We start from the raw sequence: 24794 nt of genomic DNA on the forward strand, positions 1-24794 counted from the left end.
TGCGCAAGTAAGCACATTCAGCAAACACAAGACCTCCAGATTTATGAAAGTCTGCCACGTTTCAGTTTCAACCTGTTGTAAAGATTCTTTATGGAAGAAAGTATTTTACCTCACCCACATTACAGGATGCCCATGTAAGGTCATGGAACACCACAAATCAACTTTCAAAACAACATTGCCATGAGGCGGAATCTCTCCTAAATGGTGTGGTGACGGAGGTGGAAGGGAAAACAGAGGTGATAAACGCGCCATCATAACTCACTTTATTTAAAGTCTAAAAATATTTTGCTGTGGTCCAGTCACACATTTTCATTGATTCAATCCTGCTGTCTTCGGTTCTAAAAGATTCTGTGCGGCAGGATCAGAGCTGTCGTAGACGTGTGCGAATTTTCACGCCAAGTTTGTTCATTATAAATACCAAAAGATGCATACTAGGTTGGATATGTACTCTTCAATGTGCATGCGCTTTTCATAAATAAGGCCCCATATTTACCACTTGTGAAAATAAGTGTGAAATAGCAAATAGCGTCTTTTGGCTTTCAAGAAAAAATAAAAAGAAATAAAACTCAACAACAATTTGAGGCCGTTAAACTTAGTTCTAGTTTCATGACTGAAATACAGCCAACCTTAAAGTTTAGAAAGAATAAAACATCATGCAGTTTTGAAACGTTCTATTCTCAGCAGAATACAGCTCTTTGATTCATCGTCTGCAGCAACGGTGTATCTTGCGTTTTTACAGGGCTGCCAACTCTCACACAAATGAAAGCTCTGCGAGACTCCGCCTTCACTCCTCTGTCCACTCTGTGGAAATCTGAGGTGACATTACGGTGCTGCTACTTTGTGGATGTCAACAATTGCGCGTAATGAACAAGACAACACTGGAATGCTAAAGTCGATCAATATATCTTTCATACAATTGTCTGTACTTAAATAGCTATCCTCACATGCTAAAATATATATATATTTTTGGACTATTTTTTGTAAAATTGAGTCTGCTATCGGCATGTAATGTGTGAGTGCAACAATAGAGAGATAAATGCATGTTTAAAAGTAAATGTATGTTACCGTCCCAACCATTGTTCATAAGGAAAATAGGGGAAATAAAATTCCACTAACAGCTCCCAAACTTGTTGGGTGGGCAGGAGAGTTTGCTTCTGAGGTCAGCGTCACCATGTGCGGTACTGCTTCAGCGGATAATTAAACCCTTTGAGAGCATCTTCTTTCCTCACTCTGATATTCATGTGTGGCTCAGAGACACTCGCTGACTACACAGGCAAAGTCGGAGCTAGGAATTGCATTGCTCTGCTCTGACACACTCATTATTCATATATTGTTTTATATTTTCAGCCACCTGGTCCAACGGGAACGTGTGAAAGGCAGCGACTACTCCAATCGATTCGTCTTAAGGTCCAATCACAGCAGGAGTGACATTTGAACCCTGACTTATGAGTGCGCACCAAAATATTATTACTTTTGCAAGGGGAAATGGACCTAATTTTCAGTGGAGGTATCGTAGTGTCACTTCTGTTTGTTTCCACGTCTGTCAGCGGGAAAGTGATAAAACAAAAATTCATGAAGTAGCGGTGGGAGAAGGCAGCCTGGGACAAGACAGAACCTATTTTGAGGTAGATCAGTTTATGATAAATGGCACATTCTCTTTACATGGTCCTTGGGAAAGATCTGCTTTGAGTGCATATTCTTGTTAGTATTCATGAGCTTGAATAAGCATCTGTCTTCAAACTCTTGCTCCCAACTGCACAAAATTATGCCCTGAACATTTCTGATGCTGCAAGTGACAATATTTGTCCTCACACACTGTAGCGTGTGACTCCTGCAGCCAGACGAGACATCAATCAAACCAGACAGAAAAAAACCCCAGAAAAAACTGCAAGTATGCAGTGCACAGGATAACAGAACACGAAACTGATGGAAATACTTTATGGCATTTGGGAGTGTCATCAGGACCTTGTAGACGCAGCACAATCACGGCCAAGCTCATGCTCCAATGTGGAATCTGACTTTTAATATTTCAGATGCCAAAAACACATTTATTATTATTATGTAGATGAATACATTCAGGGAAACAATGTTGAGAAGAAAATCACGTGTTCCTTCATACATTCTTCAAACATACCAGTCAATAAATAGTGCGATACTTTAAAAAAAAATCATTTATTTATTCCCTTTTGTTGTCTCACTGTTGCCTGCACACTTCTAGTAAACCAGATGCGGCTTGCATAAAGAACAACAGTAGCAAACTTGTTGGAGCTGCCTAACATGTCTTGTCAGCTGACTTACAACAGTAGAATTCGTAAAATCGACCGTGGTTCAAACAAATGGAATCTCTCTAGATAAAACACTGCAGGGTGTTGGACTTGTGACAGCTTTTACTTGTATCGAGTATGTGGGTCGAGTTTGCCAAGAGCACTTGATCATCCTGTTCTTCACTCTTACTAACCTGCCTGTATAAACGGAGGAAATCTAATCTCAAACCTTTTTATTGCAGTGGGATCAAAAAATGCAAAAGTTTCACAAAGCTCCTGTCCCACTGACCTTGATGACCTGTTCATCTGTTGACTTGCACTCCACAGATTCTGTTACATCAGAGACGGCGCCGTCTGTTCCCACAGTGACAACTTTTACTGGCACAGCAACGGTCCGTCCGGTCAGAACAGCAGTGTTGAGGATCTCTGTGTCCTGATGGAAGATGAGGGAAGCACATGTGCATTGAAGAAATATATTTGGACATATACATTGCAACATATATAAAAAAGATTTTTTGTGACAATATTAAATATCAATGTTTCTGCCAGAATTGATTTTCTCCCCACGCTATGATGGCAACACGACAAGACATCATATCAGTTTCCTGGTAAACAGCCGAGCTCAAGTGCCTCTCCTGCTCAACAGAGCAGCCGATCAAACAGTTTAATACTCGTGACAAACTGTTGTTTTGAAACACCAATTATTGTGTAATGTAGACCAAGGATTCCTTGCTGGATAGACTGAGCGGTTGCTTCCATCGGGCAGCCAACTGTCACTCCGCAGTGCCAGTTCTATCGCAGTTTAATCGTATAAGAATATTTGCCACAAGAAGCCACATTTTTCAATTTGAATGAATTTGGTATATTACTGAATCAAATGATGGGCCCACACATACATTTAAACAACAAAATATTGTTTACTTTGCATCAGTTTGACAATGGCACAATAAATCACGATGGTGGCTATATTCAAGTTTTAATATCACCTTATTTAAACTAAAGCTCTCTTTTAATGTCTTGAATATATTTGTATAAGAATTTCAATTTTACAAGAATTTCAAGTACATTCAGTGTAGTAGAAACCCTGGCCATTGTGTAGTGAAAAACATCCCTGAACAGATTGCTTTTGTTTGCTTTTGTTCAGGGATTCCTCGAAGTTTGTTGGAATGGAAAAAGAAATAATGCGTTCCAAGCGTTAAAATAGGCTTCTGTAGGAGTGAATGTAGAGTGTCTGCTGCAGGTGCGCTGTTCCTCTATGTGTGTGGCCGCTGCATGTGGGAGGGGTTGCCGAGTGAGTGACGTCTCTCCAGAAGTGAAGAGGTGCCCGGTGCGTGTCCAGCTCTGAATGTGCGCTTCTGTGCAGTTTGGCTGTGAAGTCATAAACCAAGTAACGCTCAGTCCCAGACTCGCCTCATCCCTGTCCCAGCTCCAGCCCACAACAGGACATCAAACCCTGGAGTGAGCGCTCCAGCCTCGGAGGTGTGGAGAGCGAGCACCTCCCCTGTGACACTCTACCACACGCCAGTGCGGAGACAGGAAAGGTTTTACACCTCAATATGAAGAAAAAACAGTCCGTAAATGTAGCTAACGGGACACGTCTGCATACAGAGGCTGCGTTATACACAATAACAAAGAGCATCGTGGGTCAGCTGATCAGTCCGCACATTTTTTCCGGCTTTTTTTGGGGGCGTTCGAGTTCTGGCTTTTCGTTCGAAATCCGACGCAAAAAAATCTCGAAATTTTTGTTTGAACTTTGATTTGCGTGAATTGACACTGATTCAGTATATATATATATATATATATATATATATATATATATATATATATATATATATATATATATATATATATATATATATATATATATATATATATATATATATATATATATTATGATACATAATTAACTATATGTCTGATTTGCACTGTGTTTTGCACTGAAATCCTGTTCCTTTGACAGCGGCGTCCTTATCACAGATCGCCACATGAGCACAAATAAAGCAGGGTCGTGTATTAATATATTTGTGGCATCAATCAAAACAAACAGGCTAATTAGTCCCTGTTAATACGTGCTTGACCATCATGAATTCTGAGAGGGAAATGATTCTATTTTGACACTAACAGCCAAACTGATGAATATCCAAGCTCAATATTTAATTGCAGCATTCACTAAGAGGGAAAATAACATCTGACAACAGACTGTGCGTGAGTGGCAGGGCACACGCTTCCAGAAATTTAAAGTGGTGTCAAGTCTTTCCTGCTATGCTAATTTCATTTAAATGTCAATTGCTGACTCTTGTCATAAAAAAGGTTTAAAGGAAGAAAACAACCGTTTTTTCTGCAGAGTTGTGGTGGGTTAATCAAACAAATTTAGTTAAACTGAGAAATTAATAACAGAGAAACTTGGTGTGTTTGCATTCATATGCCAGACATATTTACAGTTACTATAACTAATATATGCTGAAGACAAAATTTATCAAGAGTAATTATTATTATATGGAGTAAAAATGTGAAAACCAATAGAATAGACTCATTTCAAAAAGATCACCAGATATATGACACAAAGTTGCCTTTAATGTTTTACATTACAGCTTGCAAATGTGCATCACACTCATAGTGCCATGTTGTTGGTCAAGGTTGGCGTTGGCTGTTCCTTTTTGTTTTTTTCTCTCGTGCTTTTATTTTGTTACCTCCGGTTGCCTTCTTTTCCTGTTCCTGCCTTGTCTCCAGCTTTGTCGTCAGCCCTGTTTGCTAGATTGTTGCTTCTTGCTTTGTCAAGGTAAAACTCTTTCAAGACTCCTGTGTGTTCGATTTACTCCCTGACCTTTTCCAGATTTTTCCTCCGCGCTGAATTCCTATTCTGTCGCCGCCTTTTGTTCTTCCTTGTTACTCCTGTGTTTACTTCCCTACTCTCAATTCAGTCCGTGTGTGAGCTGTTTATCTAAGCCTCACTTTTTAGTTATAGATCCGTCAGTTTACCCCTCATGTGCGCAACTGTGATTAGCCGCCGCCGCCACCGAGCGCTTTCAGTTTAGTGCCACCACCACGTTGAGCTGAACTCCGGGTGTGTGTTTTCTATTCTCCCATTTATATAGTAGGTCGTTGATTCTAATCCGCCTCACTTGTTTTCCAGATTCACCCCGTTCCCTCTGTGTTGTTCCCAGTCCGCGTTTTGGTTCCCAGCGTCCTTAGTTTCTAGTCTTTTGTCTGTCTGAATTTATTTGTTCATTCCAATGAATAAATCTTTATAATTTAACCTCGTCTCCCGTGCCTTCTGCCGACAAACACTTCCTGCACTTGGGTCCATCAGCCATCATTATGACAGATGTCCCAGCATGCATTGCAGGGTTGAAGGGCTGCATCGCTTTTCTGTATATATATATATATATATATATATATATATATATATATATTTTTTTTTTTTTTTTTTTTTTTTCTCTCCCTTCTATATTGTTATCTAGTTGCAGACTCAAAATCACATTTGACAATATCTGCAGTCTGGATCACATTATGAGCATTTACAGTAAGTGGTTGCAGTCGCCACCTGGGCAGCCGGCCGTATGTGGCCCCCAAATCTTGAGTTTCACACCAGCGTTCCATTATTTTCCATTAATACAGTGCGTCATCATTTGCCATTCGATCAATAAATGAACGCATATTTCATTCAAAGTTTCTCAAATGTATGAAAGAAACCAGAAAAATCCATAACTTAATTTCATTTTATTATGTTAAATACTACACATTTTAAACCCCACTGTCCTCTCAGATCATTCCCTCAGATCATTTGTCTTGCTTCCACTGCTCACACTGGATTAGATCGGACGATCTGAATGTTAGCGTAGTAGATGCAACATAAACTATAACAACTTCAGCAACATGTATTTCAGGCCTGTGGTTTAAAAAAAAACGCATGACTTGCACATCTGAGCATTACTTTACAAAAGACAATTTCATTTTTTAGTCTGTTTCAACTCCCGTCCTGTTTGTAAAGACATCTAGTGACACTGATTCAGTGTCTGTCTATAGCTCCCCTGAGCCACTTGGTTAAAATGAAAATAATAACAGCTGTGGCAATAAAACTTAATGTCAAATTGCATTCATTCATTCAATAGACATCCAATGATACACTTGAGGGCGGAAGCTTGAATAGAAGAACAGGAAGAAGATAATGAGATCCATTAAGACAACGGCTGGTAATCCTCAGGCTCCGTGCCACTCTGTGGTACAGAGGATTTACTTCGCCACTGACTCCTGTTCATCACAGCTTCAATTCTGGAGCACACTCTTTACTGGCTAAACCTTTGGAAATGCTAAAGACGAGTTCTAACTGCTAATGTTCATTACAACTCCTGTCTTTGTTCTTTAAGCCCCTGGATTTGGGTGAAAGCGACATAATGTTCTTCCATGTGGGCAACAAGGCTTCTAGAGAGTGAATAGCCCCTAGCGAGCTCTTTCTACATTCTGTCACAAATTTGTTTCAACTGACCACCCAACTCAACTCAAAGTAAGATCAAGAGGACAGAGGATAAATACATTTATATTTATATGTCAATACACCTAAAGGGGATGGGTTTTGTCACAGAGGTCTTTGTGACCTTTACATTTAAAGCACCCATCTTCCGCAAACACATTTTCTTCACACAAACACATTTCATCAGAGAGTGTGCCTCTGCCACAAAACAAATGTTTTGTGATGTTTCTTTGTGTGGAAGGCTCCACCCACACAAAGCCGCACATTTTCCTGTCTGATTATTTTGAATGATGGTTTCAAAAAAGTGCTCCATAAAAACAAAGCTTTTGCGGCCATCCACACAGACGCGTTGGAAACAATCTAAAACCATGCAGTTCCTATGCCAGGACTGTAGAGGCACTGTAATGCTCTTGCAGCAACTAAGAAGATGACAACGCACATGAAGCTAGGGAGCTAAAATGGTCAATGAAGCACAATAAACCGGTCAGTAAAAGAGATGCCGGTGTTTTACGGACGATACAGTTCAGCTTTTAGTACGCGTGTTTTTAACAGTTCTGAGGTCACCTGCTTCCTGCACCATTGACAGGGAGTAATCAGCTTGAATTTCAATTCCATTAGCTCATATTTTACAAAATAAACGTTGTGGCTGGCTTCTCAGAAGATTGTGTGCTGCTCACATGTCCGAAGTACGTCAGTCATAACAATTGTTCGCTCCTTATAATGACAGTAATGAGTCACGGAGATTCTTTTGACAATAACAGCTGCTGCCGATTGTACTTGGGATACTTTGGAAAAATGTGTATTTTCTTTTTATGAATACACAGACATGTGCCTTTCTTTTTTTTTTTTTTTTTAGCATTTTCATTAATGTTTATTTTCATTATTTTTGAAAACTCGAATGTGAATAGGTCGATGAAAACTCCAATACAGCGGGTTTCCACTGGAAGCGTTTCTGTTGCGCAGATGACACTCTGCTTGCTGTCTCATGTATGAAACACTTCAACTTTATTCAATCAACATTTTCCACCGAGCGGGGTGCAGCATGTTTCGGAGGCACCCCAGTTGCTCTGCGTCGCTGTAGTTATGAAAATATTTACTTTGGCTTCGCGTCAAACTACAGTAGAGCGGATCATTCAGCCAGAATTTGCTACATTTTCAAAATAAAAAACTTCTCAGTGCTTAAAAACACTCCGTAGCCAGAATTGTCACAATGCCGAAGGAGCTGCTGGCACACTTGACAGCACAGCCAGCCAGCAAAATGGTCAAAAATGAGAATAAAAATATAAGACATGGGTCGGCAAGTCCAAATAACCTTTTACTGCTGCTATTGTTGCTCTTTCCCGTTTACTTTACCAAGGTGACGGGAACAGCACTAGATAGATAAATAGATAGATAGATAGATAGATACTTTATTGATCTCTGAAGAGAAATTCCCACTATTAAGTGTCTGGACTTTGTAACATGTGAGTGTGTTATTTTCACATGATCTTGCTGAACGACATGGAGCAGTGTTAATTCTACATGCTCTTATTCATGTATTTAAATATTTATTTATGGTTATGCTGGTGGTGTTCGTGACCGGATTAGGGATGCGGGCAAAGGATCGCCCAGTGGTAAATATGAGGAAGGTCAAGGGTACAGAGGAGACAGTACTGCTTTTTTTATTTATTAAAACAGCCACGATTAAATTCTGCAGGAACCGGCTTCACGTTGGGCCGCAAGAGTGTCTTCATCCGTTTCATTCATTCATTCTTTTTGGGGATTACTTTTGGGGTATTGGGGATAACACATCCAGAGGACGATCTATATTAAACAACCCAGTTATTTTGACATCTTCATTTGCAAATTGAGGCTTGCATTTGTTGGGTCCAGTCAAGTCAAGTCCTCACAAAGATAGTGTCTTGTGGTCCCCACAAGTGAAGATCATCCAGGTACAAAAAAGGCCTATACAAGTAACATCCGACTTATGACCTGCTCGACTTTGGACCACGGCCAGCAGATGCTTTTTTTTTTTCATTTAACGTCTAGCACCGCAGCACGTAGCAGCCCGGCATCGCGTACGACAGTTACGACAGCACAGTATCCCAGCATCTCACTCTCATACAGCGATCGACCACTACAGTAGTACCTATAACCCTTGCATCGACTATTTTGAATGGCATTCGACTTACGGCCAATTCGACTTACGACCGGTTGGTCGGAACCGATCCCGGTCGTAATTTGGATGTTACTTGTACATAAGCCTATTCATAAACCTAGCACAAGTTCACACACAGTTGCACACAACCACAGATCAAAAAAAAAATCGGGAAAGTTGGAATGAGGGGCAGACTAGGTCTGGGCGATAAACCAAACATTAACCAGTCATTTTACCCACGTTGGTAAATATGGTAAAAAAAATAGTTAAAAAAAATGGTAATATCAACGTGTCAATGTATATTTTCAGACACAAATCGAACAATAACTTGGCAATGTGTACCACAAACTAGTACAAGGACCCACATAGATCAGCTAGGCAAAGCTAACTGAGCAAGAGTATGTATAAAGAGTAAATAATAAAGTACTCTTGACAAATCATAAACCAATTTGATATTGGGATAATGGACGAACTGAAAGCAAGATTGCGGGGCTTACTGAAACCCCAACAGTTTTCTGACAGGTCTGGTTGTACATCCCAACTGCTTGGAAATAGCTTTGTGTATCTATGAAGAGTAAATAGTTTCATAATAATGAGAGGGCAAAAACTTTGGACTCCTGATTATTTTATGAGAAACACTCTGCTTCCAGATATGTACAACACTGAGAAGGGGGACTGAGGGATTATTGTTATTGAGGAAAAGTTGAGCCCAATTTATTGTGATATTGATTTGAGGTCATATCGCTCAGCCCTAAGGCTTCCATTATAGCCATTTTCCTTCTACTCCTTTTTAATCTCTGTTTCATGGAAGAAGAAATATTGACAGAATTGTCAAGTGGCGTCATTGTTACAAAAATATCATTGTAAACTATTGTATTTTTTGTTGGTTGCAGAACAATTACAAAAAAAAAACACTTATTAATGAATGACTGGGTGATTTACCACAAATACCACGAATAAAAACAATTAAATAATAAAATAAAAAGTTGAAAAGCAACACTTTTGCATATTATTTCAACTTCAATAACAAGAAATGTTTCAAAATTTTGCAACATATTTCATTCTCATTTTTCAGGGTGGAATGAGACAATGCCCTCAAAAACAACACTGCTAAAACCCACTCACATAGATGTGCTATAGATATATTTATTTAACCTCTAACAAGCAAAACTGCTCCAGAGTCCACTAACCCTTTAAGAGTCCACGACCCCTTAAAGAAGCAAAAGACATGGCTTCCTTTGCACACGGTGCCTTATCTAAACAAGCACTCATTGCAGTGCAGAGAGCAGAACAAGAAAGTAAAGGATGATGGCGAGGACAGAGGAATCGATAAAAACCCATTACCCTTGCATGCAGCAGGGGTGTGCTCGGCCTGATATGGTTGTGGATGCATGGCATGCATGGTAGCAGACAAGAGAAAAGTAGCTGTGTTAGGAAGTCAAGGACAGTCATCTGTTAAGGCGTTGGAAGTGCAAAACACATTATAGGAGACTATTGGGTGTCACTTAAATTGTTAAAGGATGCTTAATCCTAAACAATACTCAATACTGTTCACATTTCACTCAAAGGCAATAACTGCAGCATGGATAACATGACTGCTATCAACACTGTCAACGCTGTAGTTTAGTTTTAAACGATTCTTCAGTAGCATGTAACCATGACTACCGCACAACTTCCTGGTTGCATGCTGCTAAAGAACTAAGACAAGGAGTAACAATACACAACGGCAGTCATTGGTAGTTTCTCTGGAAAATGTCAGGCCATGATGGTGATATTAGGAATCACTTAACTGTAAGTTTGGATTTTGCTTCAGTTTATCGGTATCCCTCCTTTCAAAGAAAAAAAAAAAAGCGATATTGCTGACACAGCAATGACTTACATAAGCAGGAATTTCATGCTTATGATTTTAAATCCACCTTCAAATTAGTGATTGACAAACATCAAAATCCTCCTTCAACTCACAAACTTTCAGTTGCCTGAAGCACACAATAAAACTGAAATGAAGCAGTCAGCAAAAAAAGGTAAAAAGGCGACTTGTGCACAGCAACTGCTGATTCACACTAATCAACTCAGGAAGCATAAATAAAACACCTTAAATGTGGTTGGAATGAACAACTCCTTTCAAGTATTTTGTTTATTTCGGGGCTATTTGAAGATGCTGATTCATCATTGCAGATTTCTTTGCTGATTTAAAACCGTTGGCAAGATGCTGTTCCTCTCAGTCAATGGAGTGTTGAGCGTAGTTTGGAGCCACAGTGCATTGAACCGACAAAAAAAAAACAAAAAAAAAACAAGATTTATGCTCTTTTCTTTAATTGGATATTGATTTATGACAAGACATGTTTTGGGGTTTGTTCTTCAGCTTTAGGGATATTAAATATTTAATCTTTTTAAGTGTAAATTGAGAGTAAAAGTTTGACATAATTCAGGCTCTACCTGTGGCCCGAGGCATCAAGTACATTTCAGTATACAACAGAAGTTGTCAACAAAAAATACACTAAATGAATACGAATAAAATTATTGTACTTCCTCGACATGGCATCTTGCCTACTTTTTTTTTTCCTTCAGTCTTAGCTGACCAATCGGTAGCAGGTTATAGCACAACATGGTCCTGTCCAGTGTTGAAAGTGGAAAAATCAAATCTTGAATGTCTGCAGTGACACTGAGGCACATAACAAACTGTATATTTCTTTAAAAGCATAGTCATACTTAAATGAAATATTTCCTGATATTGCATGCAACATCATGCCTCACACCATTCTCCTAAAAAAAACCATACAAACATGGAAAAAGATCCACACTATCATGTCATAAGATGTAACTAAATTGACCCCAGCGTTAAATAATGAGGCTAAGATGAGTTACTACACTTGAGCTGGAAAATATACCTTTCGAATAATCGCTAGTTTTCAGACCAACAACATTGTCTCACCTGATCAAAAAAGTCTTTTGCAGTTTACTACTGTGCTTGAGTCTGACTGGTCAAAATGTATCCAAAAACAAAGCGGCAAAACCTTTGAATCACCCTGTTTTCTCTTGAGTGTCGCTGATCTGTTTTCTCTGCAGGTCTCTACTAGCAGCAGTCAAAGTGTAAAACTTGCATCTACTGTTTAGCAATGATGACATACTATTTTCTCCTGTGATCATCATCTTGAGGCAAGAGGCTATCGCTATTGGAGATAAGACCCGGTACTCAGTCATCTGTCTGAGACTCTGGGTAGCATCAGATAAGGATGCTTTCCATTAGAGGTGTTCCACGCACGCTTTGACACCAGAGGGCCACAGGGGAGGCTGCAGACAAGTCGAGGAGATTATATCCCTCCTTGGCTTTGGCACTTTCTTAAGAGGCAGAACGAGGGGATGTTGATGATTCTCTGGTGACAGTTTACACCAGTGACTCAAAGTGTGTGAAGATGAAGCAAGATGCACATAATTGAGGAATTCCAATAAATATGCTGAAGCAAAAAAAAAACAACAACAGCAAAACAGAACTTTCTGTCAGCACATGTGTGGGATGAAAGTTCTTTTCATACTATGTCTAGGACAAAGATGAGAGAGACTCATGAACATGCCTTCACTGTGCAGTGTCGCATGTCATGCCTCTTAACATCTACAGCCAAGTATTAGGTTACAAAAGATAGAGCGAAGTGACTGAATAAATTGTAACAATAAATGTACTAATAACTACTTTTACATTAAAACAAATGAAAAGCAGAGTAGGTGCACAACTATTTTTTAAACTTAAAATAAATACATCGAAAAATACATTTCAAAAAACGTTTATAATGTAGTTTTTACTTGTAAACCTGTTTGATATAGGTTTTGAGGCATTTCCCAAAAAAATTGTTGAAATATACAAAGACCTTTTCCAGGTATTTGGCAAAAATACGCCGATAACAACATAAGTATTAAACTTTGTGATGTTGTAAGTCACGTCCTCCATTGTGATATGAGATAAGTTTCCTTTCCGTACGGCACCCGTCTTTGCATTAACATGCGCTTCTTTTTCCCAGAGTTGTTAATAATAGCTATCAGACAGCAGTTCAGGATATAAGCCAGAAAGAAACCCTCATTATTACCAGCATAGGCAGTGAACTGGATCTGAAAATTCATTTTTTTGGTCATTTATTAGTCATTGCAATCTGTTTGGACTCTTATGTTAGAGGACATTGAGCACAAAGCTAGTTGGAAATAGATTGAATTTCCAAGGCTATGAATAAAAACATAATGATCACATTTGGGATGTACAGTGAAGAGCTGTGGGAAACTGTCTTTTCTAATGAGAGAACAGAGAAACATCGCTGAGAGAGGCGCAGCTCAAAAATCGGGGGCGATGCAGTGAAAGTATCTTCCCACAGTTGACATATTCCCTACATGTTCCCCTCGTTTCATGCTCATTAATAAAGCACCCACGTTTCTCACTCCACCTTGTCATTCAGAGTGGCACAGAAACACAGCATCTAACTCAGTGGAAAACCTTACATGCGATACACCATCCATCATACTTTAACTGGGATGTACGATTTGAGACACGTCTGGTAAAATGCAGACATTCACATCGGAAAGCACAGTTACAATCTGTCCGTCTGATGCTGACAATATTCATCTATCGCAGTGTTGTTGAAACACAGTTGCAAAAGTGGAGGAGAGAAAGAAGGAAGAGAAAAGGACTGGATGTCAAATTCGCTGGTATCCAAGGTTGTTTGAGACTTGGTTGGTGCCACATTCAGGTCTCTTGTAGTATTCTCATTATTTTACGTCTTGTGTTTCCTGAGTCTAACACCTCTAACTTGTCTCTGATTCATGTGTGTACACCACTACAGCTGCTCCCTTTCATGGCCTCCTGACCTGTCTCCCAATCCCTCTGTCTTGACCTCTCTTCACATCTGCTGGATTCTGGATACCTCCTCCTGTCCTAATCCTGGTAATGATATGTAACTATCAATGTTGAAGTGGTCTCTCACGTCATCAAAGTTTTGCCGTCTCCCTGCTTTTCCAGACTTTTGATAGTGTTGTAGAACTTGAGATTGATCTTGGTGTGGAGACCGGTCTCAAGACCACTTTTTTTACTGTCTACTTTCACTCGGTCTTGTCACGGTGTCGGACTGGGACGCTGCATTTCTATTCAAGGCTAGTCGAGACTGACAGAACGGAAAATTGTCATATTTGGTAAAAGAAGGATTCTGGCTTTTTGATCAGTTTTGTTACGTTTTTTTCTTTGATGTTTGTCTGGGGACAATATCTATATGGCGTCCCTGTCTGATCTACAAATGGGCCACAGTGGGAGCTGGTTTTTGTTCCTAACTAATCAGGAGGACACCCAAACACCAATAAGGAGTCAAAAGACTGTTGTTAGTCAGTCTGGCGATGCTTGTTTCAGCTGACACCTGATTGGTCAACCAGTGTCTGCACCCACTTTGGCGATTTGTGACTCCTTATTGGTACGGTCTTGGTCACGTCTTGGTCTGCACCTCCAAAAGTCTTGGTCTCTCTCTGGTTTTAATCTCCAAATACCTCAGTCTTGATACTCTCCAGTCCCGATACTGTCTTGGTATTGGTTGATGTGGTTTTGACAACACAAGGGACTGAAGACCAGGAACTGTGCCTTGATCACACTCTATTGGCTGGAGGAAAAACTACAGACATGAAAAAGTTAAGTGTTGGTGTATCTCACTTTGGCTGTACGACGACAACTGCACAGCATTTTTTGACACTCAACAAAATCATGCGTGCTATTTTCAGCTCTTTAAAAATGGAGACCTCACATTACTTGAGTCATTTATTGGCTCATTTTGTTTTCTGCAAATCCTTCTTCGATTGTAGAATCGGGAATTGGGTCAAACATTCACTGACAAAATAGCTACAAAGCATTTTGTGTACTTTCCCTGTCCAAATAACAGTTCTTTGAGTCCATTCAGTCAATGTGACGGGGAACTGATTGATTGAATCTCTTCGGTAAATGTCCTGGAGATAACAGAATTGACAAACAGCAATATGACATTGCAAACAGATCTGAGTAGGGAGTGTGGCAGGTTCTTGTTATTGCAGGCGACAGTTGGAATGATTAAATCTAACATAATGTGAGTGAATTTACTGTATAAACAAGGTCAATGTTTCTCAAGCATTCGATGAATTCTGTCTCTCAGGATTGAACACTTAAAATAGACATTTACTGCTTTTCTGCGATTTGTGTCAGTGTATCGAAAGTCGCAATAAGCACCAATTCAGTGTAATTTGAAACCGTTGTAAGTACTGTTACGGTAATAACCAAATACACGTAATTTGTAGCAAGAAACCCCGATGTTTCTATAACAGTGCTCAAACATATGGCTGTAACCATCTGCCAGATGCAGCACCGAGCAAACCGTAGTCCACGATGCACTTGGACTGCTCAAAAATGCAACTTGTAGCAGTTCTTCACACCACATTCTCACTATTCCCGTATCATTTTCAAGTGGATGTTTTCATCAATAGGCTTTCTGTTCTTTACAGTCGTCAACCCCCTCAGCGTGACGTGGAAACACATTGGTCGCCCAAGTGCACTTGACAATTATATATCTATAATACCTTAAGGGTGACAACGTTTTGGTTTTCGTTGGTTTTTCTCCTGGTGTTTCATCATTCATAAAGAAAAAAACAACCTATTTGCCATAATCTGCTTTCTAGATTTAATTTTGTTTCACCTTTAAAACCATAAACAACACCTTAAATCATATCAGAACACAACTTCAGATTGTTTTACAGCATTATGAAGACAGAAAGTAGCTAGTAGTAGTAGCTGTTTTCTAACAACCTGTTCAACTATCCTTTTCACTTCATGAGTGGGAAAAACACAATACAACATCAAACAAAACAGTACGACATGATTCACAAAGCTGAAAAAAATCCAGCCTCCCTAATGACATAGTGTATAAAGACGAGACCAGAAAGTTAATGAAACCAGAACCCAGAAAACACGATCAATCGTAATTTTCAGTAACAGGACGATTGCTGCCGTCTGAGCTGTGCCATCCCATAATAGCCATATTCCAGTGAAATAGTAGCTTCCTGATCACTCACCATGGCCAGTGGCACAATGCCGCCCAGGTCCTGTGGTGCCAGGCGAATCAGAGTCTGCACCTCAGTCGATAGAGTCCGTGTGAGTGGATATTCCACCTGCCACGTAACAACGCGGCCCCCCTCAGTCACCATCATCCCATTCACCTCCAGATCCACCTGGAGCACTTTCTGGTAGCCTGCAGCCTCCATTCTGGAAGAGACAAATGAACAACTGTGAGGGGTATACTCAGATGAAAGGGAATATCAGACATTGGGTGGGAATAGTGGGCAAAACACATAGTTTCGCCTGGAAATGGATAGATAATGAGATAGAAAACAAGGTTGAAGCCAAAAAAGCACATAAAAAAGTGTGGGAGCCAAATACAGGCTCTGGATTCGGATGAGTAGGATTGAAACATGAAAGGCTTCAAACGATTGAAGCAACGACACGATAAGTGAATAGGCAGCTATAGGAATACAGTACATGCTTGAAAAAAAGGGGGGCAACGTGACAAATAGAAAAAGAGGAAGACCTACTTTCATTCATTTGGTGGGCTGTTGGATAAACTTTTTTAAACATGAACCTTACAATAACGATTCCTCAATGTAATTTCAAATGTTCACTAATAGAATACAGAGGTACCTCGGTTCTTGACCACAATCCGTTCCAGAAGGCCGTGCGAGAAGCGATTTGTTGGAAATCTGAATCGATTTTTCCCATTACAATGAATGGAAAAAGAAACAATGTGTTCCAAGCCTTAAAATAGGCTTTTGTAGGAGTGAATGTAGAGTGTCTGCTGCAGGTGCGCTGTTCGTCTATGTGTGTGGCCGCTGCATGTGGGAGGGGTTGCCGAGTGAGTGAGGTCTCTCCAGAAGGGAAGAGGTGCCCGGTGCGTGTCCAGCTCTGAATGTGCGCTTCTGTGCAGTGTGGCTGTGACAAAGTCATAAACCAAGTAACTTGGCTCTGTCCCCGACTCGCCTCATCCCTGTCCCAGCTCCAGCCCACAACAGGACATCAAACCCTGGAGTGTGGGCTCCAGCCTTGGAGGTGTGGAGATCGAGCACCTCCCCTGTGACACTCTACCACACGCCAGTGCGGAGACAGGAAAGGTTTAACACCTCAATACGAAGAAAAAACAGTCAGTAAATGTAGCTAATGGCACACGTCTGCATACAGAGGCTGCGTCATGGGTCAGCTGATCGTTCCGCGCATGTTATGTTTTTTCCGGCTTTTTTCGGGGCTGTTCGAGTTCTGGATTTTCTTTCAAAATCCGAAGCACAAAAATCTCGAAATTTTAGTTCGAACTCCAATTTGTTCGAAGTCCAAGACAAAACCGAGGCACCACTGCATATGCACGTACAGGACTTATCTTCATCTATCTGACTGGAGAGGGCAAATGACGAACACATTGCTTCAATTTTAAAGGTAAGGTAAATAATGAAAGCGTGAATGAATGAGACAAAAATGTCCCATCTAGGATTATTTGCTGAACCACATATTCATCATATAATTCAAGCTATACAGATCATTAACATTGATGTGGAGTATTTGCATTGCACTCATCCATTGCACGTAAAAGAACTTTGCATAAATATGCAATATGAAATCAGATGTTGACAGCAAAGTTGGCTCGGTTGAAGTAGGAGGGTATATAAGTGCAAAAGTCAATTCAAATTCCGGGAACCGGAACAGTGCCTTGATTGTGTCAAGAGACCGCTCCATCGGTGAGCAAGCTATAAACTGTTCTCCCTTGCAGCGTCATGGGAAATGGCTGAAACAACGTAAAAGAACAAAAAGAAGTGGCAAAAATCTGCGTACCATCGGCAATCTGCTGCTTTTGCAGGAACCTTTTGGACGGAAAGTTCGCCTGAAATGGGTTCTGAAACTGGCTGCAATAGATTTCACAGGCGTGATATATTTTCTATTGTTGACCCATCTTAAGAGAGTGTAACAATCTTGTGCACATCCCAATGTAATTTATGGTAGCATACCTTTATGGAAACAAAATTTGTTTAAATATTTTTTATAGAATGAAAGCACAGTATTTCTTCTGTCTAATTATGTCTTGGTTGACTTCATGTTGGAGATCCTTTACGGGTCAGTACAACACCGATCAACCTCTTGAATAACTATATAAATCTTCACATGACTTATAACCTCATGGAGACATCATTCTCAGCTTCAAATGCCTTGTGTTACATGGCATGACTTTTCTTTTTCATGGCTTTTGCACTGAAGGTTTACCCCCTTCTCCTGCTTACATGCTCACATCTTATGTCATTGTGAAGATGAAGTTTGGATGTCGTCCATTAGGTCTTGAAAGATGAAAAAGAAAAGAACATTTAGTGACTGCAGTGTCGTTGCCAAGGTATAGGAACCACTGGTTCATATTATATTAAACAGCTAAACAATTAGCGAAATGTGTTTGTTGTTGAATTCCAAACATATCTTCCGCTAAATTTAACACCACTGAGGCACACTGAAATGTTGTCAATCCAATCTTGAAACCATTCATTATTACATGATGTGTATAATTAGGTGGAAATGTTATCATCTTTTAGCAGACGCTTGTAATTGTGAGTGAGAAATGGTGGCTGAATTACGCTTTGAAATCAATGTTTGATAAAGAAAACACGGCATAATCCGGCACAGTGGCATTTTGTATTCATATGCTGATGAATGGAAATTGTGAATCGTTTTAAAATGAAAATGTGAACCATATGTAAATGGTGCAAGGGTAAAGTTATTTGCTCTTCGGAGACTGAAGCTGCGTCTGAAAATCTAATATCTAACGAATCGCACAGCGATTAAAATTCATTCTCACATCCATGATGCGGCAATTTGTTTTCGTCCGATTGCAATATGCGACTCTCTCTCAACCCAACTGACTTTCAGTTGATGGGAAAGACGACTAAAGACGGCAACAGAATGACAAAGACAGTCCAGCGGAGATATTTCTTCACACCCTTTAAATCTATTCTAAATGTCACCTAAAGGAAAATATTGTTAACACAAGGGTGGCCAATGCCTTCCTCAAGCAAACGTTTGTTCAGTTTTTGTTCTTATACAACTGAACTCATGGACAACATGCTACAAGCATATCATAGTGTTATCGACCACTCTAGTGTCTAGAACAGACATTAAATAGGTGATGAATTTGCCTTTCATTGCGAGAAAACTGTGTGCCCCGTGTTTACTTTGCCCTCAGTTGATACACAACATACAGTACTGTAACATACTGCTTCATGCAACTTGCTGTACAGTGAGATTCTGTAGGCAGTTTCAAAGATTAATAACTTTATGTACTATACACTGAGGGTAAAGATGGGTAGATGAAGTCTCATGAAAGAGTATTGAAGGGTTCATGAGGTTTCATGAAACAGTGTCCTAATTGTCAGAGGCCACTATATTGCAATGTTTGATGTACAGTATAATGTTTGGCTTTGAACAACCACATTAATGAAACATCACATCACTTCTAAACCAAGACCGCCAACTGGTGGCCTCTCACAGCTGTACAACCTTAACTTATATCTAAATGGATTACGCACCCATACAGTACTGCATGTCTGAGCTTCGAATAAAAAAATAAAAAAAATGAAACTCCATCACAACTGTCGCTGACTGAAACATATATTCACATATATCTAGCGTAATTTTCATACTTTGTGACACAAAGTATTATAAACAGTGCCGAATGATTTTCGAGAGAGCGATTACACAAGCTGTCTACAAACAGTCTGTAAGCAGCAGATGCTGACTTACTGACTTACAAAAATGCGTGAGGCTCACATAACGGGGTCCAGCATCAACACTGATGAAAGAAACAAACTCGGCAGTGTTCTGAACGTGCATCATGCTGCCAACAGAGTCAGTCTCATCATATCAGACACTGACAGAAGATGCTGAAAGTAAAAGAAGAAGACGCCAGACCTATGAACCTGGGATTTTATTTACAGTGAAGCACTCAATGGGTTGTTTTCACCCTCGTGTCCAAGAGCCCCGTCGCCACAGCCGGTCGCCAGGGTCACTGGATAGAAGCAGCAGCTAAGAACAGCTATGGCGGCAGAGCTCTGGACGCGAGCGAAAACAGCCTACTGCAGGGGCCGGGAACCTTTTTGTTATATATATATATATATATATGAAATGGAAAGTGTCCAACAGGCGAGACTGAATGTTGTTGTGAAATGATGATAGCAAGCTGTGTTTTCCATAACTAAAGCACAGTATATCCAGCCAATACTGCCGTAAATTGTGACCAAGGGTAGAGCAGCATTAGTCCCATCACTCTCAATGATACTGATGCTTTGCAGTCCATTCAACCGATCACAGTAGTTGATCGCTAAAACATGGTTCCGCCTCTACAGCCGGTCACCTGGGCAGCGCAGTGCTCCAGGAACAGAAAAGAAGTGGGAAGAAGAAGAAGAAGTCGGAATACATTTGGATGAAAACAACACATTTTAGCGCTTTTATGTCAATAAAACACCTGTAATTTCATCGGTCTGATGTGACAAGGCGCCATCTTGGCAGCATGAAGCTAGTTTGGCTGCCAATGTGATTGGTTGACTGGGCTGCTCTTACCGGCCAGATTTGGATCCCAGGCTTTGAGTTTGACTCAAGAGTAGAAAATCTATTGCAGCAATGGACGTAATTGAAGCTCAACTCAATCATTATCTCCAACTTATTATCCATTCAGTCCAATTTAAAAAGGATGGCCTAAAAATATAAATAAATTAAGAAGTAAAATATTTTCATTAACTCAGATTTTCCATTTTCTTTCACACTTCACATACAGAGGATGTAAGCGAACTTCTGAACAAAGACTTAATTCATGCAATTTTGTCGCAACACAGTAAACCTTTCTATTTAAATGTGGCTTTAATTCTCCTGTCCTTTTGCCAGGGAAAATGTGAGAAAGTGGCAAAGAGTTATCTCTCATTGCCACTTCAAGCCGCTCTGAACTGTTTAATGTTGTACTTTGTGGTGTTGCTGACACTGTTGGAAATCTTTTCGTGCCTTTCTTAAGACCTGCATGAAGAAGAACTTCTTTCGCCACATGGATGAAATTAAGGCCAGTGAAAAGATGAAAATCAACCATTAATTAATTCTATCCCTTTGTGCCACAACGTTCCTTTGAAAACATTTTAAGACACATAATTGAGTCGCTGCGACCCTCCCGAGGATAAACAGTATAGCTAATGAAGTTTATTTTCAATTGCTACATACAGCCCATATCTCTGCCTCGGATGAGGCCGGAATGTGTTTTTCTTCTGCCAAAAATCATTATTAACAGGCCAAATATAAGCAAAAACAGGACTGTATGAGTCAACAGTGGGAATGTCTTTTCAAAATTCAGTAGAAATGTGAAATGAAATGTGTTTGTGACATTCACTGAAGCCTCTCCTTCACGAGGTTACTTAATGAGATGTCTTGCATAACTGTGCCACTTTTTTTTTTTTTCCAATAAAATACAAAGGTCAGCATCACTTCAACATGTGTGCAGTGGGTCAGCAAGCTTGTTTTTCCATTATAGCAACTGTTTACTTAAACTTTTACGCCTGCTTGTTTCAGAATTTTGGCTTCTAAGGCCTTAAGCATCAATTCAATATTTACCTGTGGCGCCACCACTGTTAAAAGAGTGTAATAGCCAACTATCAAAACCTGGAGAGGCTAATGTTGACGTCAGGAATCAAGGTCCGCCCTTTTGGCAAGCAAAGAAGCATAATTTCTGAATGCTGTTCACACAAAGTGCTCTATGACTAAAGCCTGATAAAGAGATTTTCAGAGAGAAGAAAACTTAATCAGAACATGCATCCATAAATGCACAGAATATCTTTCGATCCAAAAACAGCAGGTTTTGTCATTGCCATTCACATACCTGTCAACTTATATGTTTTCCCCGTATTCTATACCTTTTTTTTACAATTTCAAATCATGTACGGCGTATAACGACTTTTACACGGGGAAAAATAAATTAGAACAAAATAAATTCCCACTGACATTTCACGCCAGACCGATATCGACTCGCCAATTTCGGATCCTAAATGGATCGTCTCGTCTTGCTGGTAGCTGACGACGGTCGGCACGTCATACGAGAAAAAGTTAGCCTCAATGACACATTTATTTTTATTTCTATTTTTATTTCTTGTTGCTTTCGGCTTTGACAATAGGGGTGTTGTGTGCGCATGCGCGTTCCACTGCAGCCCACATCCGTTGTTTTGAACTGATGTAAATAGTCATGATAAAATATAAAAATGCACCGTGATTGTGTTTGTAAGGTTTCTTTTTAATTTATAAGGGCAATTGCATCGCTTTATAAGGGGAGTTATTGGCAGAGGTTGACAGGTATGTATTCAATGCAATGCAACTTCATGCTCTTTGTTTCTGTTGCTGTAATCGGAAAAGAAAACACATTTGTTAGCATTTACAGCAAATCGTTTTGGCCGGCAATTTCTACACTGGTATGTTTGTGACAAATATTCTTATGCCATTAAACTGTGAGTTCTCTAATTAAAAATCCCACCCCTATTATAAATACAACAAAATTATTTGAGGATTGAAACGTTACTTATCAGAATACAAAAATACATTCCCTTGATTCCTCTGGACATACAGACATTGACTGTTTCACATGTCCAGCAGAAGAAAATAAATGAATGAATAAAAAAGTTTGTGATACATCGAAGAAAAAGAAAATTCATTCAGATAGATCTGTCAATGTCGGGTTTTATTTTCCAACCTATATGACTGAACGGCTCTGCTTCTCATCCTCCCCTAAATCCTCCACTGTCTTCGCACCCAAAACAAAACTTGTTGTGTTCAGTCCAAAACAAAACTTGCAACCAGGCATTCAAATAAACGTGCTTGTCAGTAGTTCCCTGGCGTCCACACAAGCCTGGCTGGATAACAACCTCAGTCCCTCCCACAGGAGTGAAAATAATTGTCATCGCCGCCAAGAAGTTCTAATATTTGGCTCAAACTAAGTTGATAAAGTAAGACTTACAAAGAAAGAACAAACTGTATCCATGATTCTAAGTCGTGGCCATTGTTGAGGTTAATGTAAGGAATTCATTCTTTTTTTTTTGCAGCTTACTCCCAGAGCAGAGGCACCGATGAGCCACTGTAGTGTAGAGTGATCATTAACATATGTATGTTTTTGGAAGGTGGGTCACATCAACAGAAATCAGCCCAACTCATGGGAGAATATTGGAGCCCAAACCATCCACAGTTCTGCAGCTGACGCCGATTCAGTGCAGTTTCTTAACATGTTTGTCAGTGTTTGCCTTTTGACAGTCGCCGGTTTGATATTTTTAATATAGAGAAGCCTTGTGTCTTGGTCTTTCTCAAGCTGCAGTGGAATATTCTCTCTTGACAACACGCTTTGCTCAGGGCGAGTGATTTTGTGGTTAACGCTTATAGTGTACAATTACAGCCAAGTCAATTATCCACAACAGACTTTTCTGCTCCACGCTGAAGCGGCAATCAGTTCCTTAGTGCTGAACTACACAATACGCTTCCCTTTGTCTCAAAGGTCATCAGTATTTTGGGTGATCTGTAACTTTGAATTCATGTTTGTTCACTGTTAAGATGGCACAGAACTGCAGACAGCCAGAGTAAGCATTTTGAAATTAGGTAAAGCGCTGCCTAGCCAATTTCACCCTTTGTGTTCTGCTGCATAAACACATAAATTTTCCAAGTTCTTGGTAATCTGGGACTGGCTTTATCCCAGTTTGGTTATAGTAGGAGAAAGATGAAAGGCTAGCAGGTCAATCGTCGGCGATATAAAGATGAACAACATGTTGTATGTAGTCACAACTAGGAACATGTCAGACTCATCAGTGTCTGTGTTTAGGTGAACTTTTCTCCCTTTATCTCTCTGTTCTGAGCCATTTTTCACCCCAAAGTGGTCAAGTATTTTGGTGAGAAAGGTCTCATACCAACATAAACTAGTGTTAGCAATATGCTTATTTAGCAGGTTTGGTTGTCTTTATGGTTAAGTGTAAGGTCAAAGTCAAGGTCGATTTTACTTATATAGCAGATTTCCACAGCAATAAAAGACAACGTATGTAATTATAAACAATACACACAGAAAGACAGGACAAAAACACCCATATTAAGAAGAAAATGGTAAAATGGTAATGAGGTTGAGCACTGGCCTAGCAGTCCACAGGTGCGGATAAAGTGACACTCATTGAGCATAAATTAGTTTTTTTATTTGCTCAAATTACACATTTGTTCACTGGGGAAAGAATTCTTTTCAAAAAGTCACATTTGTGTAAAACTGTGGCCAAAACTTGGCATGACAAAAACTTGTCATTCAAGACTGTGACACCAAGATGATGCTTTAGTCGACTGCCTTGTCCTATAAAGCAGAAAAGGATTTTTTTCCCCTTCATCAGTTGATGCAGCAAACGGCAAAATGATATTGTTCTGGTTTCCAGTCTTGTATTTTTACACCACTGACAACGCCTTCCCATCTGAGGTGGACACCAATGTGGTTTATTAGCCAAACACTGGCCATGCATTGCAACAACCACGGGGACACTTAAAAAGCTGACTCCTGGGTAAACACGTGGATCTAGGTCAGTTAAACACTTGTATTGTCACAGTGTATTGTCCGTGTTTTGACCTAACTTCAGAGGACAGAGTGTCAGCTTTAAACTGTACCGTAATCCAGAAACAACCTTGTTATATTATTCTAGTCACTTCCCCTCTCATGCGCCTCATATGGCCAGCATTTTACATGATAAATGTCTGCGTTCCGTCAGTCCGAGAGGTCAGGCTGCCTTCTCCATATCTCATTAGAGACATAGCTGCACCATGTGCCCTTTCCTGCACAATTACGGACCAATTCACCTCACATATTGGCAACTCTCACATCCC

At 39.9% G+C, this 24794-nt stretch overlaps 1 protein-coding gene across 1 annotated transcript in view; it reads right to left on the reverse strand.

The window, feature by feature from the left end:
* The window catches only part of LOC128747106 (transmembrane protein 132C-like), a 145854-nt gene that overhangs the window by 16320 nt on the left and 104740 nt on the right, over positions 1-24794 (reverse strand). Inside the window, exons 5-6 of the mRNA XM_053844689.1 lie at positions 15932-16121; positions 2554-2697 (exon numbers count right to left, since the gene is read on the reverse strand). Coding sequence (XP_053700664.1) covers positions 2554-2697; positions 15932-16121 — 334 coding nt within the window. The remainder of the gene's footprint in view (positions 1-2553; positions 2698-15931; positions 16122-24794) is intronic.

Source organism: Synchiropus splendidus, chromosome 1 (genome assembly GCF_027744825.2).
Source record: "Synchiropus splendidus isolate RoL2022-P1 chromosome 1, RoL_Sspl_1.0, whole genome shotgun sequence".
NCBI classification, from domain to species: Eukaryota; Metazoa; Chordata; class Actinopteri; order Syngnathiformes; family Callionymidae; genus Synchiropus; species Synchiropus splendidus.